This window comes from Eretmochelys imbricata, chromosome 7 (genome assembly GCF_965152235.1).
Source record: "Eretmochelys imbricata isolate rEreImb1 chromosome 7, rEreImb1.hap1, whole genome shotgun sequence".
NCBI lineage: Eukaryota > Metazoa > Chordata > Testudines > Cheloniidae > Eretmochelys > Eretmochelys imbricata.
In genome coordinates this window covers 99,957,406-99,978,541 of record NC_135578.1, presented here as the reverse complement: position 1 = coordinate 99,978,541, position 21,136 = coordinate 99,957,406, and the positions used below count along the sequence as shown (strand labels likewise).

The 21,136-nt window shown below is 41.2% G+C and overlaps 1 protein-coding gene across 2 annotated transcripts in view; it reads left to right on the top strand.

Moving 5' to 3' along the window:
* GLRX3 (glutaredoxin 3) overlaps positions 1–1,203 on the top strand; it is a 36,842-nt gene extending 35,639 nt beyond the window's left edge. For both annotated transcript variants that reach the window (XM_077822749.1, XM_077822750.1), the window contains exon 11: positions 933–1,203. In XM_077822749.1, the coding sequence (XP_077678875.1) occupies positions 933–983 (51 nt within the window). In that variant the 3' untranslated portion in view covers positions 984–1,203. The remainder of the gene's footprint in view (positions 1–932) is intronic.
* Positions 1,204–21,136: the final 19,933 nt, after the last annotated feature.

Here is a 21,136-nt window from a genome sequence, read left to right as displayed (position 1 = left end):
ACTTTCATTCCTGAAAAAAAAATGTAAGGTTATTGTAGTATTTTGAACAGACCCTGAAGCAACAAAAATAGATCTGCATTTGTTACTGTGGTTTTTGATTTTTGTAACAGAGCAGGCAGAGTCTTCTAAACCTCTAATACTCCTGAGTTTATTCTCGTCTGAATGTTTTATAGCTAGTACACATTGTAACTCCTGGGAAGATATAATCGATACATCTCATTTAGCTCTGAAAATAAGCTGATGTTACTTAAATTATATAGATGATTTTTAAAAATTTTATTTACTTACCACAATTTTGGGTTAACTCGTACATTGATCAATAAGTATAATTTTGAGCATCAAAGAAGTTGGAATGTGTTCTACTCAGCAGTAGTTTTTGAAAAATAAACAGCTGAATTGGATTATCTGTTACTGAGAGCTCGCTTTAGTGATGTATTCTACAGACATATGCATGTTACAGTAATTTGAAGATATGTAATAAAATGACTGAATATGCACAAATATTCTGCTTGTAGATATTGTCTGTATACATCTAAGAAAAACATTTCACACTAACTGAACCAGACTAACTGAATGATTTATAATTTGAACTGAAGTTAACTAACCAGACTAGGGCATACGTGTACTTCTAAATTATAATTTACACCAATTCATGGTCTTACACTTCAACAAATTCTATTGATGGATCATGATTTTTTTACTTTCCTTTGTGTAGCATGTTGGGTGTCTTATGTTCTGTAAAACTTTGTTTAAATACAGAATTACAAAAATTACTTGCGGTTGAGAGGGACCTCTAGTGGGTTATTTAGTCTGTCTCCTCCTGAATAGTGGACAGTTTCATTTTCTTGTCTAAAAACTATCCCTGTTGAATTTGACAGAGGTTATTGCAAAATATACATGCCCCAAGTTACTATCCTATAATTTCTTTACAGGAACTAAAGGAAAATGGTGAATTGTTATCTATTCTGAAGGGAGACAATTAATGCAAATGGACACGAATGCTAATGATGGGAACTGAAATACTGCAAGAAATGATTCATTTATTGATTACATTGGAGCAATCAGCAATGGAGTGGGAGCAATTAAAAGCTTCTGACTTTCTCTTTATACTTAACAAAGTCATGCTAGATCTATGTTAAAGTAATTTTTCAGAAGAAATACAAAGCTGTATCAACATCTTCAATTAAAATGGAATGTTAAACATTTTTGTTTTCATTGCACTCTTTGTAAATATAAGTATATTCATTTTACGTAGACAGTTTAGTTTAGTGTAAACTGACCCCACAATTCACCTATCTGATATATTTTAGTCCTTTACAGTACGTAGTTTGTGGGCATACAAGTCTCATTAGAAGAACACATATTGTGACAGGCAGCATACCTATTGTCAGTGTCTCTAATTGTTTTTTTAATGTCCGGTGAGCAAGAAAAATGGTACCGAAACCTTTATCCAGAGTACTACTATTAAGAAGTCATTATTAATCAGCTTCAGTTGTACATTATTTATCTCCATTGTCTTAGCAGTTACAGCAATTGTTTGCTAACTTCCAATGTTCTTGAGCCTGGTTAATCCTGGTTTTTGCTTTAAACATATTTAAATGAAGATGGAGATTTAAGCCAGTAAACTTGAAGTTAAGGCTATTCTGGTGTACCCTCAGTGCTGCTGCCGTTAGAAATAAAGTAGCTACTTCCTTCCTATGAGATATTTCTCAACAGTTCATCTTGTTCTTCTACCTTAAGTCTCTGTACCTAGAGGACTCTTTATTTTCTTGTTTTAATCCACCTTTGGAGACCCGTGGTCTCAATTCTTCCATGCAAGGACAAAAGACTTTCTTTCCTCAATCGTAATTGAATGGATAGGGGAAAAAAGTCCAGGAAACTAACCTATGTGCCTAAGCACAGCTTTACCATTAAACCAGAAGTACTGCATGTAATGCTCACAAATCGTCTTGGAAAATAAATCCTCTGTTTGTCCACTGAAAAAAATACAGCAAAGGCAATGCAAGAGTCCTTACATCTGCATCATCAATGTATCTCAGTGCTGACCTGAAAGGGCCCCTTCTTCAAGTGAAAAAGTATTCAGCATCCGGATCAGTTCAGTCCTGTCAGTTTGCTGGAACTAACAAGGTTGTCTCCTGTGGTAGTGTGAATTTTGTGATGGCTTCTAGAAATTGAAGTGAGACCACCAACTCATTTCACATAGGCGACCTAATGGCAGTTGAATGGTCTCTGGTAGTAACTTTCAGTCGCTATCAACCTGGCCTCGATTTGATTTGACAACCTAGAAGGTGGGGCAAATTTTGAGTCGAAACCACTTGGCAGCATTTGTGGGTTTACATTTTTATTGCTGCATCTAAGTAGTATGTATTTACATTATTAAATCCTTTAAAATGGTGGTTGTTTAATTCTATCCAAATATGAATAATATTGGAATTATTTTGGCAATTATTTTAAAATAGAATATATTTATTATTGGAAAAATCAGTTTTAATCTCATAACAGGAAATCATGTCCCTGTCATGAAAACAATCTTTAATTAATCTCTTAGGTATTTCTTGCTAGTAATCATTGCCTACCTCATTAAAGAAAATTATACCAAAATGTACTATCCCTGTGGTCAATTAGGATTTAACTAAATCAAGATTAAATACAAAATTCAATTTATTCTGCAGTGTTTCTAAAAAATTAGTATTTCCTTCAAAATTCAATACAGCAGAGCTTAATTAAAGTGCGTACCTTATAATCTGCACAAAATATTGGTGGTCTTTGGCCATTTTTCTGCAAAGACTTAACGGATGCATTGAATTTTTATATTAAGATTTCATCATTTTACAAAATGCTATGTTATTTTTACTAGTATAGGGTGAATTATTATTGAACTAAAATGGCAGGTGCTTCTTGGAGCAGCTAGTCCTGGAACCCACAAGAGGAGAGGCAATTCTTGTTTTAGTCCTAAGAAGAACACAGGATATAGTCCAAGAGGTGAGTATAGCTGGACTGCTTGGTAATAGTGAAATTTAACATCCCTGTGGTGGGGAAAACACCACAGCAGCCCAACACTGTAACATTTAATTTTAGAAAAGGGGACTACACAAAAATGAGGAAGTTAGTGAAACAGAAATTAAAAGGTACAGTGCAAAAAGTGAAATCCCTGCAAGCTGCATGAAACTTTTTAAAGGCTCCATAATAGAGGCTCAACTTAAATGCATACCGCAAATTAAAAAACAGAGTAAGAGAACCAAAGAAGTGCTACCGTGGCTAAACAACAAAGTAAAAGAAGCAGTGAGAGGCAAAAAGGCATCCTTGTAAAAGTGGAAGTTGAATCTTAGTGAGGAAAATAGAAAAGAGCATAAACTCTGGCAAATGAAATGTAAAAATATAATTAGGAAGGCCAAAAAAGAATTGGAAGAACAGCTAGTCAAAGACTCATGTAATAGCAACATTTTTTTAAAGTACATCAGAAGCAGGAAGCCTGCTAAACAACCATTGGGGCCGCTCAATGATCGAGATGCTAAAGGAGCACTCAAGGATGATAAGGCCATTGCGGATAAACTAAACAGTAATAAGTCACCAGGACCAGATGGTATTCACACGAGTTCTGAAGAAACTCAAATGTGAAATTGCAGAACTAACGAGTCTGTAACCTATCACTTAAATCCGCTTCTGTTCCAAATGACTGGAGGATAGCTAATGTGAAGCCCATTTTTAAAAAGGGCTCCAGAGGAGATCCTGGCAATTACAGGCCGGTAAGCCTGACTTCAGTACTGGGCAAACTGGTTGAAACTATAATAAATAACAAAATTGTCAGACCCATAGATGAACATATAATTTGTTGGGGAAGAGTCAACACGGTTTTTGTGAAAGGAAATCATGCCTCAGGAATCTACTAGAATTCTTTGAGGGGGTCAACAAGCATGTGGACCGTGTACTTAGATTTTCAGAAAGCCTTTGACAAGTAAAGTAATCTGTCATGGAATAAAAGGGAAGGGCCTCTTATGGAATGGAAACTGGATAAAAGATAGGAAACAAAGGGTAGGAATAAATGGTCAGTTTTCAGAATGAAGAGAAGTAAATAGTGGTGTCCCCCAGGGGTCTGTACTGGGCCCAGTACTATTCAACATATTCATAAATGATCTGAGAGAAGGGGTAAACAGTGAGGTGGCAAAATTTGCGGATGATACAAAACTATTCAAGATAGTTACGTCTCAGGCCGACTGCGAAGAGCTACAAAAGGATCTCTCAAAACTGGGTGACTTGGCAACAAAATGACAGATGAAATTCAGTGTTGATGAATGCAAAGTAATGCACGTTGGAAAACATAACCCCAACTATACATATAAAATGATGGGGTCTAAATTAGCTGTTACCGCGTAAGAAAGAGATCGTGGAGTCATTGGATACTTCTCTGAAAACATCCATTCAATGTGCAGCGGCAGTCAAAAAAGCGAACAGAATGTTGGGAATCATTAAGAAAGGGACAGATAATAAGACAGAAAATATCATATTGCCTCTATATAAATCCATGGTTTGCCCACATCTTGAATACTGCGTGCAGATGTGGTCGTCCCATCTCAAAAAAGATATATTGGAATTGGAAAAGGTTCAGAAAAGGCCAACAAAAATGATTAGGGGTATGGAACAGCTGCCATACGAGGAGAGAGTAATAAGATTGAGACTTTTCAGCTTGGAAAAGAGATGACTAAGGCGGGATATGATAGAGATCTATAAAATTTATGACTGGTGTGGAGAAAGTAAATAAGGAAGTGTTATTTACTACTTCTCATAACACAAGAACTAGGGGTCACCACATCAAATTAATAGGCAGCAGGTTTAAAACAAAGAAAAGGAAGTATTTCTTCACACAACGCACAGTCAACCTGCAGAACTCTTTGCCAGAGGATGTTGTGAGGGCCAAGACTATAACATGATTTTAAAAAGAACTGAAGTTCATGGAGGATAGGTCCATCAATGGTTTTTAGACAGGGATGGTGTCCCTAGCCTCCGTTTGCCAAAAGCTGGGAATGGGCGATGGGATGGATCATTTGATGATTACCTATTCTGTTCATTCCCTCTGGGGCACCTGGCATTGGCCACTGTCGGAATACAAGATACTGGGCTAGATGGACCTAGAGTCTGACCCAGTATGGCTGTTCTTATGTTCTAAAACTAACTGACAATTGACAGAATACATGAACAAAGCACGATTCATTCTCCTTGCTTATTGATCACTTAATTGCTAATGTACAAAATTCAATGGGTCTCCCAGACACCAGTGCAAATTTTAATAAAGCTTTGCTGTTTCTGGTATTTATTGCTTAGAAATAAAATGGTTTGCATTGAATTTCTGGTAAATTCCAAAGAGCAGGCTTTTACAAACAGAATAGATTTTGATAGGTAAACATCTCAAAAACAGTTAGTACCAGGAGTAACTCTTATGAACATTCTACTTCTAACCATATAATTAGTATATGGCTCAATCCAAATCCTAATGAAGGCGGTGAAATATAGCTATATGGCTGTAGTCTGATCTTATTTATAGTGGAAACATTGAAAAGTCTTGACTAGCTAGGTGGTGGTTCCTACAGTGAGGATTTTGTAATTCCTACAGTGAGGCATGGGAGTGGGAAATGAAGGACTTCAGGTGTAACCATAGATTTGCACATTTAGTGTTTTGAATAATTTAATTCTGGTAGTGTTTATTGCCCTCTTCCAACTGTACTTCAGTGTAGTGTTTTGGTGTGGTTGGGAAGAGCAAAATTGACAGTACTCACCTTATCTGAAAAATCACTGTGCTTGAACCATCATGGAGTTTAGTATATTCTACAGTGTCGGTGGCATCAGGGGATGTAGAAGCTTCTTCAGAATCAGAAGTATCAGCATGGATATGAACTGTGATGATCAGGCTAGACACACATTCCCCATAAATCTAAGTGCCGTCTCTGTGTGGTAGAAAACTACTCTGTGCAACTGTAGTTGGCCTAAAATCCCGAGTGGGTAAAAAAGTGAAATCCAAATAACTGTTTGAAATGTGCAAGAAAGCAACTTCATCCAAATGGCAAACATCTCTTCTGGGCTCCTTTCAGCAGAGGGGTGCAGCACACACACTGGGTCTGCCTTGCAGCAATAACTGACATTTAAAATAGAGCCTTTCATGTGGGAATAAAATATGCTGTCATGGGAATAGAGTGCTTTTATTACAAGTGTAGGTTTTACGCAGAATGAAAAGGACAAACAATACTTGTGTTTAAAAATATTTCAGCACAGCAGACACTGGTTGCGGAGGTGAAGCAGTAAGAAATAGGTAGGAAATATTCAAAAAAACCTGCCATTTGTTTCCCTAGTCAGAGTCATAGGTTCTTATTTGATATTCTCCAAACATCCCTACATATGTAAATATTTGTAGAAGTCAGCAACCAACCACATACAGGTTGAACCCCTCTAGTCTTTGGTGCGGCAACATCCATGGTCCAGCATGATTTTATTTTGTTTTTTATGCTTTATCTACTTTATTTCCTGTGCCAATACAGTAAAATTGTGTAACATCACTAATACTTCGTTATGAAGAGCCGATAAGCCTTGGCTAGGCTGTGTTGCAAACATTGTTCCATTTATTTGCCTTGGCAAGATAAAAATAAAAAGAGACCTGCTCGTTACAATACTGATCTCCCATGGTTCGGCACTGGTCAGGTCCCAAGGGTGCCAGACTAGGGAGGTTCAACCTGTATTTCCTTTGTCATGTTGTTTTCATACATGCTTAAATTAGTCTTTCAGTGCAAATGATGGACAAAGTTGTTGTGACTTTCTGCAGAATGTTCATTTGCTGGGAAAGACTGACAATATTAACTTGTGCGGTAATCATGTCAGATCTCCAAAGCTAATCGGTGTCAGGCCTGGTTTTCAGCATTGATGTGAGAGACACCTAGGGTACATGTACACTAGAATAAAAGATCTGTGGCTGGCCCAGGTCAGCTGACTTGGGCTCACAGGACTCTGGTTGTGGGGCTAAAAATTGCTGGGTAGACATCTGGGACCCCCCGCCCTCACAGAGGCCAAGAGCTCAGGCTCCAGCCCAAGCCTGAATGTCCACACAGCAATTTACAGCCTCGCAACCCAAGCCCTGTGAGCCCAAGTCAGCTGACCTGAGCCAACTATGTATGTTTAATTGCTGTGTAGACATACCTGCAAAGAAAACCTCAATGTCTCTTTCCTTTGTGCAACACCAAGTTGCTGGAGGTGCAGTCTTCTTGATGAGACCTAAAGTGAGATCTTGAACATTTATGTCACTAAAGATGCCCGAATATTTTTTTTTACAAGCAGTGATTAGTTTGATGATGGTGTTTGGGTCAAATCAAACTTGGAATTTCCCACTGTCCCCTGAACAGTTTCAATTATATCCTTCACTTCCTGCACTATTATAAAGTGGTGGAGTGCTATTTTAAATGATAACTGTGTTCTATATGAGAGGGCAGTAACAATATCTGAACCCTCTCTACTCTTAGGGTATGTCTTCACTACCCACCAGATCAGTGGGCAGCGATCGATCCAGCGGAGATTGATTTATCGTGTAGCATCTAGACGTGATAAATTGACCCCTGAGCACTCTCCCATCAACTCCTGTACTTCACCGCTGCAAGAGGTGCAGGCAGAGTGGATGGAGGAGCAGCAGCAGTCGACTCACCATGGTGGTGAACTCACCTAACTAGAATTGTTTGTTTAGGATACCGAATGACTCGGTAAGGCCAAAAGTACAAATCTGTATACTTGCAAGAAGATGTGAAAAAAATCAGTCTTAAATTGACATTAATATTTTAACTTTCAAACACATTTTTCTTAATTTAATTTATCTTAATTTGTCTCCCAAATTCAATTATCAAGAGCCCCATAGAGAACACTCACTTATTCTGCCTTTGTGTGGGTTCTGGATTATATTTTGCCATCTTTTCACCTTCAAAGCCGATGGGAGATGTGTAGCAAAGGGAACACTTTCTTAATCAAAGGATCATTTTTGACTTCATGCATATTGGGTTTAAAAAATATCCTAGTGACGTTTACACTGCCCCTCTTTTCTGCAAATTCCATCAAAGGTCCAGTCTGAGACTTCTCTCTCCATGAACAGTAGCCAGGGGCTCCAATATCACCACTTTACACAAACTATGATGTGCGCTCAAGCTTGACTTTTCCTTTTCCTCTCTTTTCCTGTGTCTATCTGGGAGGAGGACAAAGGTCCTCTTGCAGGACTGTTCCTCTGTTAAGAAATGAGACCTTCCCTATTTTATGCCCTTACATGATCAATATCTGTTGGAAATGTCTTATTTCAGAAGTAAAATGGGTTTCAAGATCAGAGTGGGAAGTTTCTCTAGGCAGTGAGTTTAGGAAAACAGGCTATTACATTACTGAATGAGCAATTATAAGATGGATGCCAAGTCTATTTTAAAGAGCCTTTCTTTTAACTTACTCTTTTCCAGTCCTGTCCCCCCCACGCTTTTCAGTTTGAATAAAGTTTACTCGCTAGCACCATTAGCAAACACAATATGTAGTATAATCACTTCTGTTGAGATTAATTCATTAGAATCTCTTGTCTTCATTCCCCTGGTCATCCAAATCTCAAATGTACCACCATTATGATCATTTAGGAAACACAGATTTGGCAGGCAAAGCAGACTAATTAAAAGACCACTAGGATGGAAAGGGGGCTAAGATGGCAAAGCTCTTATCTGCTTCTCCCCCACCTCCTGCCCCACCTCTTCCTGCCCTTGCTTCACCCCCACCCTGCCTCTTCCCCTGAGCATGCCCTGTCCCCGCTCCTCCCTCTCCCTCCAAATGCCTCCTGCACGCAATTGAACAGCTGTTCCATGGCATGTAGGAGGTGCTGAGAGAGAGGGGGAGGAGTTGATTGGCAGGGGCTGCAGGTGAGTGGGAGTGGTGGGGTGAGAGAGGGGAACTTGGTTGCCGGTGGGTGCTAAGAAACTGCTAATTTTTTTCCAGGGGTTCTCCAGTCCTGGAGCACCGAAGGAGTCAGCGCTTATGGTAGTGTCTTTTATGGGACCAACTTCTGTTGGAGAGGGAGCCAAGCTTTTAAGCTTTCACAGAGCTCTTCTTCAGGTCTGTACTCCGGGAATGTACTCAGAATATTTCCCAGACCTGAAGAAGAGCTTTGTGTGACCTCAAAAGCTTGTCTCGCTCACCAGCAGAAGTTGGCCCAATAAAAGATATTACCTCACCCACTTTGTTCCTCGGTATCAGGCAGTTGGTGACAGTGCCCTAGTAATACAAGAGAGCAGTATATGTATAAGCCTACAAGTAGTTCTATTGACTTTACTGATGCTACTTATATGAGTAAGGTGGGTCACAATGTGGTCCATGGAAAGCAAATGCTCTTCTCCCCCCGACTGCAGCACCACAATGTTTGTAGGATAGAAGTGAGGAAACCCTTATCACTGGACTGAATGCTACAGTGTAACAGAGATGCTTCTTAGAGAAAATCCTGGACTAAGAGGTGCATCTTATAATGGCTAATGACTGCAGCTTGATACAGACTTAGATCTATTTCTGATTTAGAAGAAATTCCAGAGATAAGGAGTCACTGCCAACATTGCTGTGCTCACTTGAGCTTCACCATTTGGGACAGTTAGCCTATGTGCTCTGGATAAATAATGTAGTCAAGCCAGGTCAGAACGAAAAGGGTAGCTGGGTCCTTGACCATTAGGGCTTTATGGATGGTACCCAGCACCCAAATTTAATTTGGGAATTCACTAGCAGCCATTGCTGGGGGCAGAGACCAAGTATAATATGATTTTGTTGGCCCATCTTGTTCATAAGCTGGACAGCTGCAGTCTGAGCGGTGTGAATCTTCTGTCTTTAAACTCTTAGTTTCAGGAAGAGTCTACTTTCAATAGCTGTGGGTACTAGGCACAGGCTGGAGTTAAATGAGTAAAGGCATTTCTGGACACTGTTATGTAGAAATCCATGAGTAGCAAAGGAGTCTAGGAGGATCTGAGCTTGTGATCCTTGACAGTGGGTAGACAGATATCCTTGCTTTAGGGAATTGTTAAAAGACTTCTTCACTTCCTCAAAATGCTTCTCCAAGTCGTTGAGTAGCACTCCCATCTTATTCCAGACCTTAAAGCAACTGGCTTTTATCCAGGTCCCAATCTCTTCTACAGATTGGGAGTGGATGGAGGTGCCTAAATCTTGGAATGATGAAGAGAAGACACAGAACTGAGTACCAGTAGTATATCCCCATAGCATCTTCTCCAGAAACTTCATGTAAACATTGAGCCCATCACTACCCTCTGCAATTCATAGATTCAAAGGCCAGAAGGGTGACAATTGTGATCATCTAGTTTGACCACAAACTTTCCTAAAATAATGTTTAGAACCCATCTTTTAGGAAAACATCCAGTTGTCACTTAAAAATGATCAGTGACGGAGAATCTTCCATGACCCTTAGCTCCAAGGTTAATTACTCTCTCACTTAAAAATTTACACCATATTTCCAGTCTGAATTTGTCTAGCTTTGGCTTCCACCCATTGGATCCTGTTGTATCTTCCTCTGCTAGATTGAAGACCCTATTATTAAATATTTTCCCCCCTGTAGATACTTATATATTGTAATCATCATCCCTTAACCTTCTCTTAGTTAAGCTAAGTAGATTGAGCTCTTTGAATCTATTACTATGAGGTATGTTTTCTAATCCTTAGTTGGGGATTGGTCCTGCTTTGAGCAGGGGGTTGGACTAGATGACTTCCTGAGGTCCCTTCCAACCCTGATATTCCATGAATCATTCTTGTGGCTCTTCTCTGAACCCTCTCCAATATATCAACATCCTTCTTGAACTGTGGGCACCAGATTTGGACACTCCTCCAGGAAGGAGATGAACTATTTAAAACAGAACTTGTCACTCCTGCCATGTACGTTAGCATCTGAGAGCTAGTCTACGCTTACAAGTGCTGAAGCGATGCAGCTGCAATGGTACATCTGAAGACGCTTAGTGAAGACGCTGTCTACGGTGACAGGAGAACTCCCATTAGCATAGATAGCAGAGGTAGGTAATCGACTTCCCTGAAAGGCAGTAGCTATGTTGAAGGGAGAAATCCTCCTGTCAACATAGTGCTGTCTACATGGGGAGCTAGACTGATATAACTGTGTTGCTCAGGGATGTGGATTTTTCACACCCCTGAGTGATGTAGTTATATCGACATAAGTTGGTCGTGTAGTCCAAGTCTCAGACTGCAGAAAGATCTAACTGCTGTAGCAGAATAAGCAGGATATCTGACCTCAGTCCACTGAAGACAGACTACCAGGACTAAAGCCTTCTCCTTGCTTTGCCAGTCTGGAGCCTCATTGGTTGATATCTAATGCACTGGAGAATAAAAATGTTGGTGGCATTGGCTCACTACTGCTTTCACGCTGATCTTTTCCAGGAAAGGTAGACTAGGAAATAGATAATTTGCAAAGAAACTAGATGGTTTCTTGAGATGAACATTTTTTTCAACTTCTGCCTTCTCTTTTTAAGAGTGTGGCATCATTCTGAACTGTAGCCAGCAGTGGCTTTTCACTATCATTAAGTATTTCTAGGTTAGGATTAACTAAGTTTAATACTTTTAGCAACACAACAGACATGGCAACAAACTTCATGGTAGTCTTTTTTTTTTTTTTTTTTTTTTTTAGTAGTGTTTCATTGCACATTTTCAAAAAGTAGTTTGACCAATGTCTAATTGCTGGGAATAGTTGCAGGTTTATGACAATAGTGTAAATGTAGCAATAATGTCCACGTACAGGAAATATTAAGTCTTTAGAAGTAACTACTGGTTATATCATTTGATGGGTGTGTCTACTGCTACCTCCTGGTATGTATGTATGTGTGTGTTGAAAGGTTAAGAACATGTTTCAGGATTATCAGTGTTTTAAGTTCACTGCTCTCAAAGAAAAATTTGTTGTGTCTACAGAAAGATAAGAATATTGGTGTCTATTCTTCCATTGTGCTCATTAAACCTAATGGAAATAGTGCATACACATCAAATGGTAAACAGCCTTCTTGGTGGTTTGTAAGGAAAGAAAGTTCTTTTTTCTTTTCTCCATTTGTAAAGCCTGGGTATTTGTTCATCAGTACGCAGTGCTGCAGGATGTCCACAAGAGGGTACTGCATACCACAGTAACTGAACCAGGCACAAAACTAAACACTTCCATGTAAAAACGTTCTTCAACACTAGGTGTCAGAATAGGAACATTCATATCTCCAAAAGACTATATTACAAACACACGCCTAATTTGTGCCCTAAAGAAGATAGATAGATGACTTTTCAGCTTGATCACTTGAGTTACTGTCAATAGTATTGCTTTGCCAAGGTAACAGCTAATGAGAAAACAGATTATGTATCTAATGGATGCATCAATGTTAACTAAGGGAATACACCTATTTTTTCTTTGGTGCATTTTACCATCATCTGATTATCTAATACAAAACCTTTTATCTCTTTCTTGTATTTGCAGATAGCCCAGTGGTTGGGGTGGGCAGGGGGAGAGCATTTACCTTACTGAGTCATAGATATAAAACCATCAGCAGTCATTCAGCAGGGAAGCACTTTGGAGACTGCATATTTTCTTTTTCTAGGCAATTAACTCCCTATTGTGTCTGTTACCTAGGTAAATGAAAGACCAGACGGAAGCAGTCTGGGACCCTAAGCATACCATGAAAAGGTGGTAGCAGGGGCAGCAGAATGGGGCTCCCTTTGACTACCACAAAAGTGGCAGCAGTGACTGCTGCCTGCTCTCAAGAGCAGAAGGAATCCCCTCTCCCTCCTCTCACAAAGGCTGGGGTGGGGCTGTTCACACCTTTCAGGCAGTCTTCAGACACAGTCTGAGATCACTGTGCTGGTCATGTTCAAGGCAGGTTTTCAAGCTTTTCCTTACAACCACGATAGCTAGACATTTAGGGATATTTCATAGAATCATAGAATATCAGGGTTGGAAGGGACCCCAGAAGGTCATCTAGTCCAACCCCCTGCTCGAAGCAGGACCAATTCCCAGTTAAATCATCCCAGCCAGGGCTTTGTCAAGCCTGACCTTAAAAACCTCTAAGGAAGGAGATTCTACCACCTCCCTAGGTAACGCATTCCAGTGTTTCACAACCCTCCTAGTGAAAAAGTTTTTCCTAATATCCAATCTAAACCTCCCCCACTGCAACTTGAGACCATTACTCCTCGTTCTGTCATCTGCTACCATTGAGAACAGTCTAGAGCCATCCTCTTTGGAACCCCCTTTCAGGTAGTTGAAAGCAGCTATCAAATCCCCCCTCATTCTTCTCTTCTGCAGACTAAACAATCCCCTCTCCCTCAGCCTCTCCTCATAAGTCATGTGTTCTAGACCCCTAATCATTTTTGTTGCCCTTCGCTGGACTCTCTCCAATTTATCCACATCCTTCTTGTAGTGTGGGGCCCAAAACTGGACACAGTACTCCAGATGAGGCCTCACCAATGTCGAATAGAGGGGAATGATCACGTCCCTCGATCTGCTCGCTATGCCCCTACTTATACATCCCAAAATGCCAATGGCCTTCTTGGCAACAAGGGCGCACTGCTGACTCATATCCAGCTTCTCATCCACTGTCACCCCTAGGTCCTTTTCCGCAGAACTGCTGCCTAGCCATTCGGTCCCTAGTCTGTAGCGGTGCATTGGATTCTTCCGTCCTAAGTGCAGGACCCTGCACTTATCCTTATTGAACCTCATCAGATTTCTTTTGGCCCAATCCTCCAATTTGTCTAGGTCCTTCTGTATCCTATCCCTCCCCTCCAGCGTATCTACCACTCCTCCCAGTTTAGTATCATCCGCAAATTTGCTGAGAGTGCAATCCACACCATCCTCCAGATCATTTATGAAGATATTGAACAAAACCGGCCCCAGGACCGACCCCTGGGGCATTCCACTTGACACCGGCTGCCAACTAGACATGGAGCCATTGATCACTACCCATTGAGCCCGACAATCTCCCCAGCTTTCTACCCACCTTATAGTGCATTCATCCAGCCCATACTTCCTTAACTTGCTGACAAGAATACTGTGGGAGACCGTGTCAAAAGCTTTGCTAAAGTCAAAAAACAATACATCCACTGCTTTCCCTTCATCCACAGAACTAGTAATCTCATCATAAAAGGCGATTAGATTAGTCAGGCATGACCTTCCCTTGGTGAATCCATTCTGGCTGTTCCGATCACTTTCCTCTCATGCAAGTGCTTCAGGATTGATTCTTTGAGGACCTGCTCCATGATTTTTCCAGGGACTGAGGTGAGGCTGACTGGCCTGTAGTTCCCAGGATCCTCCTTCTTCCCTTTTTTAAAGATTGGCACTACATTAGCCTTTTTCCAGTCATCTGGGACTTCCCCCGTTCGCCACGAGTTTTCAAAGATAATGGCCAATGGCTCTGCAATCACAGCCGCCAATTCCTTCAGCACTCTCGGATGCAACTCGTCCGGCCCCATGGACTTGTGCACGTCCAGCTTTTCTAAATAGTCCCTAACCACCTCTATCTCCACAGAGGGCTGGCCATCTCTTCCCCATTTTGTGATGCCCAGCGCAGCAGTCTGGGAGCTGACCTTGTTAGTGAAGACAGAGGCAAAAAAAGTATTGAGTACATTAGCTTTTTCCACATCCTCTGTCACTAGGTTGCCTCCCTCATTCAGTAAGGGGCCCACACTTTCCTTGGCTTTCTTCTTGTTGCCAACATACCTGAAGAAACCCTTCTTGTTACTCTTGACATCTCTTGCTAGCTGCAGCTCCAGGTGCGATTTGGCCCTCCTGATATCATTCCTACATGCCCGAGCAATATTTTTATACTCCTCCCTGATCATATGTCCAACCTTCCACTTCTTGTAAGCTTCTTTTTTATGTTTAAAATCCACTAGGATTTCACCATTAAGCCAAGCTGGTCGCCTGCCATATTTACTATTCTTTCGACTCATCGGGATGGTTTGTCCCTGTAACCTCAACAGGGATTCCTTGAAATACAGCCAGCTCTCCTGGACTCCTTTCCCCTTCATGTTAGTCCCCCAGGGGATCCTGGCCATCCGTTCCCTGAGGGAGTCGAAGTCTGCTTTCCTGAAGTCCAAGGTCCATATCCTGCTGCTTACCTTTCTTCCCTGCGTCAGGATCCTGAACTCAACCAACTCATGGTCACTGCCTCCCAGATTCTCATCCACTTTTGCTTCCCCCACTAATTCTACCCAGTTTGTGAGCAGCAGGTCAAGAAAAGCGCCCCCCCTAGTTGGCTCCTCTAGCACTTGCGCCAGGAAATTGTCCCCTATGCTTTCCAAAAACTTCCTGGATTGTCTATGCACTGCTGTATTGCTCTCCCAGCAGATATCAGGAAAATTAAAGTCACCCATGAGAATCAGGGTGAAGAATTTCCCCATCTTCTTTTCAAAAGTAATCAAGTGACTGCAGTAGCCAGGGCCATTGAGTGCCTATGCTTTAATCCAGCTTTGGAAAATAAGGAAAAGCTCTTGTGAAACTGAGGGACACTAGATTTCTCCTTAAACTGCTCAAACCAGCCTACATGAAAGGGATTCCCAATTCCCTCTCCCTTTCTTAATATTGTGGTGATCAGTGAACAACTATTTGTGTTTGAAAATTAATTTCCACAGCTGTCTTTGTTCTTATTTCAGCCTTGCGTATGGGAGCCACAAGTCAGAAACTTTGATAGAATAGTTCTACAGGGAAGAAGGTTGGAAGGATAAATAATGAAATGCATAGGAACAATCAGGAGGTTTTATAACTTGAGGAGGTTTCCTGTTTATGAGGTAATAACTGTAGACTGTGCCAAAGTCAGAGGAATTAACTATTTCAGGAGATGGTTATCAGGTAAATAGGGAGCAGCTTCAAATTTATTATTATATGAAACAATAATGAAATGAAAGCAGAATAGCATTATAAGAAAAAAAAAGTTGTTAGACACTTTGAAAGGTAATTTAATAAACAAAGTTAAAGGCCAAGTTTTAAAAAAATTGGTGCCTTTGGGATCTTAAATCCATAGTTAGGCACTCTATATAAGTGGCCTAACTTTCAACAGCTGATAGCTGTTGTTGACTTCATTGGGAACTGCTGGGTGTTCAGCACTTTTGAAAAGGAGAGGATTAAAAGAGCAGAGGCTGGTGGGTGATAAACATTGTTTGAGATGGTGTTCCAAGGGATTGAGAGAGAGAGAAAAACAGATGGGAGTGAGGGAAGAAAGTTAGTTTTACATGTGAATGTCAAATTACCAAGACCCATCGACTAGTCAGAACATAGCTATGGACAATTAGGCCAAGATTTTCAAAAATAAGAGCCTTAAATTAGGTTTGTAAATCTAAATCAGTGGGCTGATTTTTCAGAAGTGCTAAGCAACTGAAAGCTCTCATGGAAGTCAATTGGGACCTTCCAGCTACTCAGCACTTTTGAAAATCAGCCCACTGAGCTAGCCTGTCTTTTGGCACCTGTTTTTGAAAATCTTGGTGTCAGAGTCCAAAAGTGTCTAGCAGAACTTGTTTTTATAGCATTTTCCATACTCAAAATGCTTTAAGTTCCCTTAGTGTTCAATCAAACCTAATCTTGTCACCCTAAGTATTCATGCAAGTACTCCAACCGAAATTAATGGCACTACATGTGAGTATGAATTGCAAGATCAGGCACACAATTAATTTAGAAACCACATTGCTTGTGCTTCAATTACTGTCTATGTAAGTGTGATGAGTAGTCACTGAGTGACAGGCAAAGTCTTTTTTTTTCTTTTTTTTTTTTTTAAGGAAGAAAATATTGTCTATGGTACTACTTCTCCCTCGTCACAAAAGATATTGTGGTCTTCAGCCTCTGTGTAGCCAGACATAAGAGACATGTCAATGCGAACCTGTAACATGATCTAAAGTATCGCATCCTTACCACCAACTACAGTATCAGCATTTGGTATGAGCTGAAACCCTGCTGAAGTATCCTCCGAGACTACTTTTTCCTATCCAGTTTCAGGAAGTAATAGGAGTTGGTGGTTTTTGCATTATAGAATGCGATAGCTCCCATTTGGCTGAAAAATCCATGGTAGTAGCTTTTTTAATTTAAAAAAAGGCCCAGTGCTGTGTTTTTGTGTGTGTGTGTGTGTGGCCTGGTTTCATTGCTTTTGATTTTGGATGCTGTGCCACAAGGGGGTTGGTTGAAAGCGGTCATATGAGAAATTGTGGGTAGAAAATATGATTATTGTACCAGATTTACTTTAAAATATAACTGACATTTTTAGCAATTATTCTTGTTTATTGGACTATAGTATTTTTTCCTAGATAAGTATATGAGTAACACGAGATGGAGCTTTCTGTGCCATGAAAAGATATGAGATTGTTGCTTTGAACTATTGGAGTGAATATTTATTTCACTAGATAGGAAAACTGTACACTTTTTTTCATAATGTTGTTGTCCTTGACATAAAGGATGACTAGTGAGAGAAGGATAATGATATAACTACTTCTTCCACAAACCATTATATAAAAGAAGAAGTACGTTGTAGGACTTCCTGTGCATAAGAACTATCTATAATTCTAAATACAAAGATTAAAATGATTATTATTCTTACATTCACAGATTTTATTTTCAAATACAGCAAATACATTTTTTTTAATTCTTATGATGCACATCTGCATGTACTATCTTGTCTCTTTGGTAACAGAGATCCAATTTTAGAAAAAGATTGAGTTTAGTGGTCTTCATACTAGACAGTGAATTTGAGAGCATTGTATAAAATACACACTTATTCCACATATGGCCCCAAAGTGGAAATACTTTTAAAAACACAGTATGTTTTTTAGTCTTTTTGGAATATGTTTACATGCATCTGGAGGTGGGTGGAATTGTTTCTGCCCCACAAATGTTTGTGGTTTGGCCTGAAACCAAGAAACAATGAAAAGGTAGCTTAATGTAGCAGTTGTAGTATTTGTAAATATTCTTCTTAGCAAATCTATTCAACATCTTTTTTGGCCTGGTGCTTCTTTTAATAGGCTGATTATTATCCTATGTTATCTGAAGTGTATAAACTACGTGTCTTCCAAATAGTACAATATCGTGTTTAGGGAATTGAGAACCTCTCTTTAAAAATCAGAGGGGTAGCTGTGTTAGTCTTTACCCACAAAAACAACAAGGAGTCTGGTGGCACCTTAAAGACTAAGAAATTTATTTGAGCATAAGCTTTCATGGGTAAAAAACCCACTTCTTCAGATGCATGGAGTGAAAATTACAGCAGCAGGCATTATTATACTGACCCATGAAGAGAAGGGAGTTACCTTACAAGTGGAGAACCAGTGCTGACAAGGCCAATTCAATCAGTTTGGATGTGGTGAGAAAGAGGTGGTTAGGGACTATTTAGAAAAGCTGGACGTGCACAAATCCATGGGGCCGGACGAGTTGCATCCGAGAGTGCTAAAGGAATTGGCGGCTGTGATTGCAGACCCATTGGCCATTATCTTTGAAAACTCGTGGCGAACGGGGGAAGTCCCAGATGACTGGAAAAAGGCTAATGTAGTGCCAATCTTTAAAAAAGGGAAGAAGGAGGATCCTGGGAACTACAGGCCAGTCAGCCTCACCTCAGTCCCCGGAAAAATCATGGAGCAGGTCCTCAAGGAACGAATCCTGAAGCACTTACATGAGAGGAAAGTGATCAGGAACAGCCAGAATGGATTCACCAAGGGAAGGTCATGCCTGACTAATCTAATCGCCTTCTATGATGAGATTACTGGTTCTGTGGATGAAGGGAAAGCAGTGGACGTGTTGTTCCTTGACTTTAGCAAAGCTTTTAACACAGTCTCCCACAGTATTCTTGCCAGCAAGTTAAAGAAGTATGGGCTGGATGAATGGACTATAAGGTGGATAGAAAGCTGGGGAGATTGTCGGGCTCAACGGATAGTGATCAATGGCTCCATGTCTAGTTGGCAGCCGGTATCAAGTGGAGTGCCCCAAGGGTCGGTCCTGGGGCCGGTTTTGTTCAATATCTTCATAAATGATCTGGAGGATGGTGTGGATTGCACCCTCAGCAAGTTTGCAGATGACACTACTCTGGAGGGTAGGGATAGGATACAGAGGGACCTAGACAAATTAGAGGATTGGGCCAAAAGAAATCTGATGAGGTTCAACAGGGACAAGTGCAGAGTCCTGCACTTAGGACGGAAGAACCCAATGCACAGCTACAGACTAGGGACCGAATGGCTAGGCAGCAGTTCTGCGGAAAAGGACCTAGGGGTGACAGTGGACGAGAAGCTGGATATGAGTCAGCAGTGTGCCCTTGTTGCTAAGAAGGCCAATGGCATTTTGGGATGTATAAGTAGGGGCATAGCGAGCAGATTGAGGGATGTGATCGTTCCCCTCTATTCGACATTGGTGAGGCCTCATCTGGAGTACTGTGTCCAGTTTTGGGCCCCACACTACAAGAGGGATGTGGATAAATTGGAAAGAGTCCAGCGAAGGGCAACAAAAATGATTAGGGGTCTAGAACACATGACTTATGAGGAGAGGCTGAGGGAACTGGGATTGTTTAGTCTGCAGAAGAGAAGAATGAGGGGGGATTTGATAGCTGCTTTCAACTACCTGAGAGGTGGTTCCAGAGAGGATGGTTCTAGACTATTCTCAGTGGTAGAAGAGGACAGGACAAGGAGTAATGGTCTCAAGTTGCAGTGGGGGAGGTTTAGATTGGATATTAGGAAAAACTTCTTCACTAGGAGGGTGGTGAAACACTGGAATGCATTACCTAGGGAGGTGGTAGAATCTCCTTCCTTAGAAGTTTTTAAGGTCAGGCTTGACAAAGCCCTGGCTGGGATGATTTAATTGGGGATTGGTCCTGCTTTGAGCAGGGGGTTGGACTAGATGACCTCCTGAGGTCCCTTCCAACCCTGATATTCTATGATTCTATGGTCCACTCCCAATAATTGATGAGGACGTGTCAATACCAAGAGAGGGAAAGTTGCTTTTGTAGTGAGCCAGCCACTCCCAGTCCCTATTCAAGCCCAAAAAGAATCGGATCTGCTTCAACATTACTTACATATACACACCTTCTGCAGGGAACCACATTCAAAAGCACTAGATTATAACTTCAGTATGAAATCAACCATTTTTATCTTTAATTATTTTTAGATTGCACATGAACAATGGATGCCCAGTGCTGACTGAATGAATACAGGAAACTGACAAAATGCAAAAATAAAATATATTTCAGGCAAATTACATAAATTACAAGAAACCTTTGTCTCTTAATTAGCATTCTTGACACAAACTGTCTCACAGATACATGAGGAAAACTACACAAAATATAAAGCCTCTGGAGTAAGTGATTGTAAACAACTGACAAATCTCACTAAGGCTGCACCGATACACCTGTGTCGCTGCAGTGTATGTGGTGAAGATGGTCTATGCCGATGGGAGAGAGCTCTCCTGCTGGCATAAAAAAACCACCCCTGCGAACAGCATAAGCTATGCCGGCAGGAGAAGTTCTCCCACCAACATAGCGCTGTGCACACTAGTGCTTAGGTTGGTGTAACTTATGTCACTCAGGGGGTGGAATATTCACACCTATTGGTGCCGACTTCCCCTCTGCCTGGGGGTGCTCGACCCCCCTGCCTTTGGCCCCACCCCTGCCCCGCCTCTTCCTGCCCCTTCACTGCCCTAGCCCATCCCCATTCCACCCCTTCCCCAAAGTCCACGCCCCACCCCAACTTTTCCCACCCCAGCCCTGCCCTTTCCCTCCTCCATTCCACCCTCTTCCCCTAAGTCTCCGCCCCTGCCCTGTCTCTTCTCTGCCTCCCCCCTGAGTGTGCCTTGTCCCTGCTCCTCCCTCTCCTTCCTGGAAAGTCCTAAGTGCCACCAAATAGCTGTTAGGTGGCGGGAAGTGCTGGGAGGGAGGGGAAGGAGCAGAGATGCGACGCGCTCAGGTGGGGAGAAGGAGGGAGCTTGGCTGCCTGTGGGCGTGGAGCACCTGCTAATTTTTCCCCATGTGTGCTCCAGCCCCGGAGCACCCACGGAATCAGTGCCTATGTTCACACCCTATGAGTGACATAACTTATATCAACATAAGTGGTAGTGTAGACCTAGCTCAAGAAACCATTTCTGACAAACTAAGGCCCCAATCCTGCAAAGACTTAT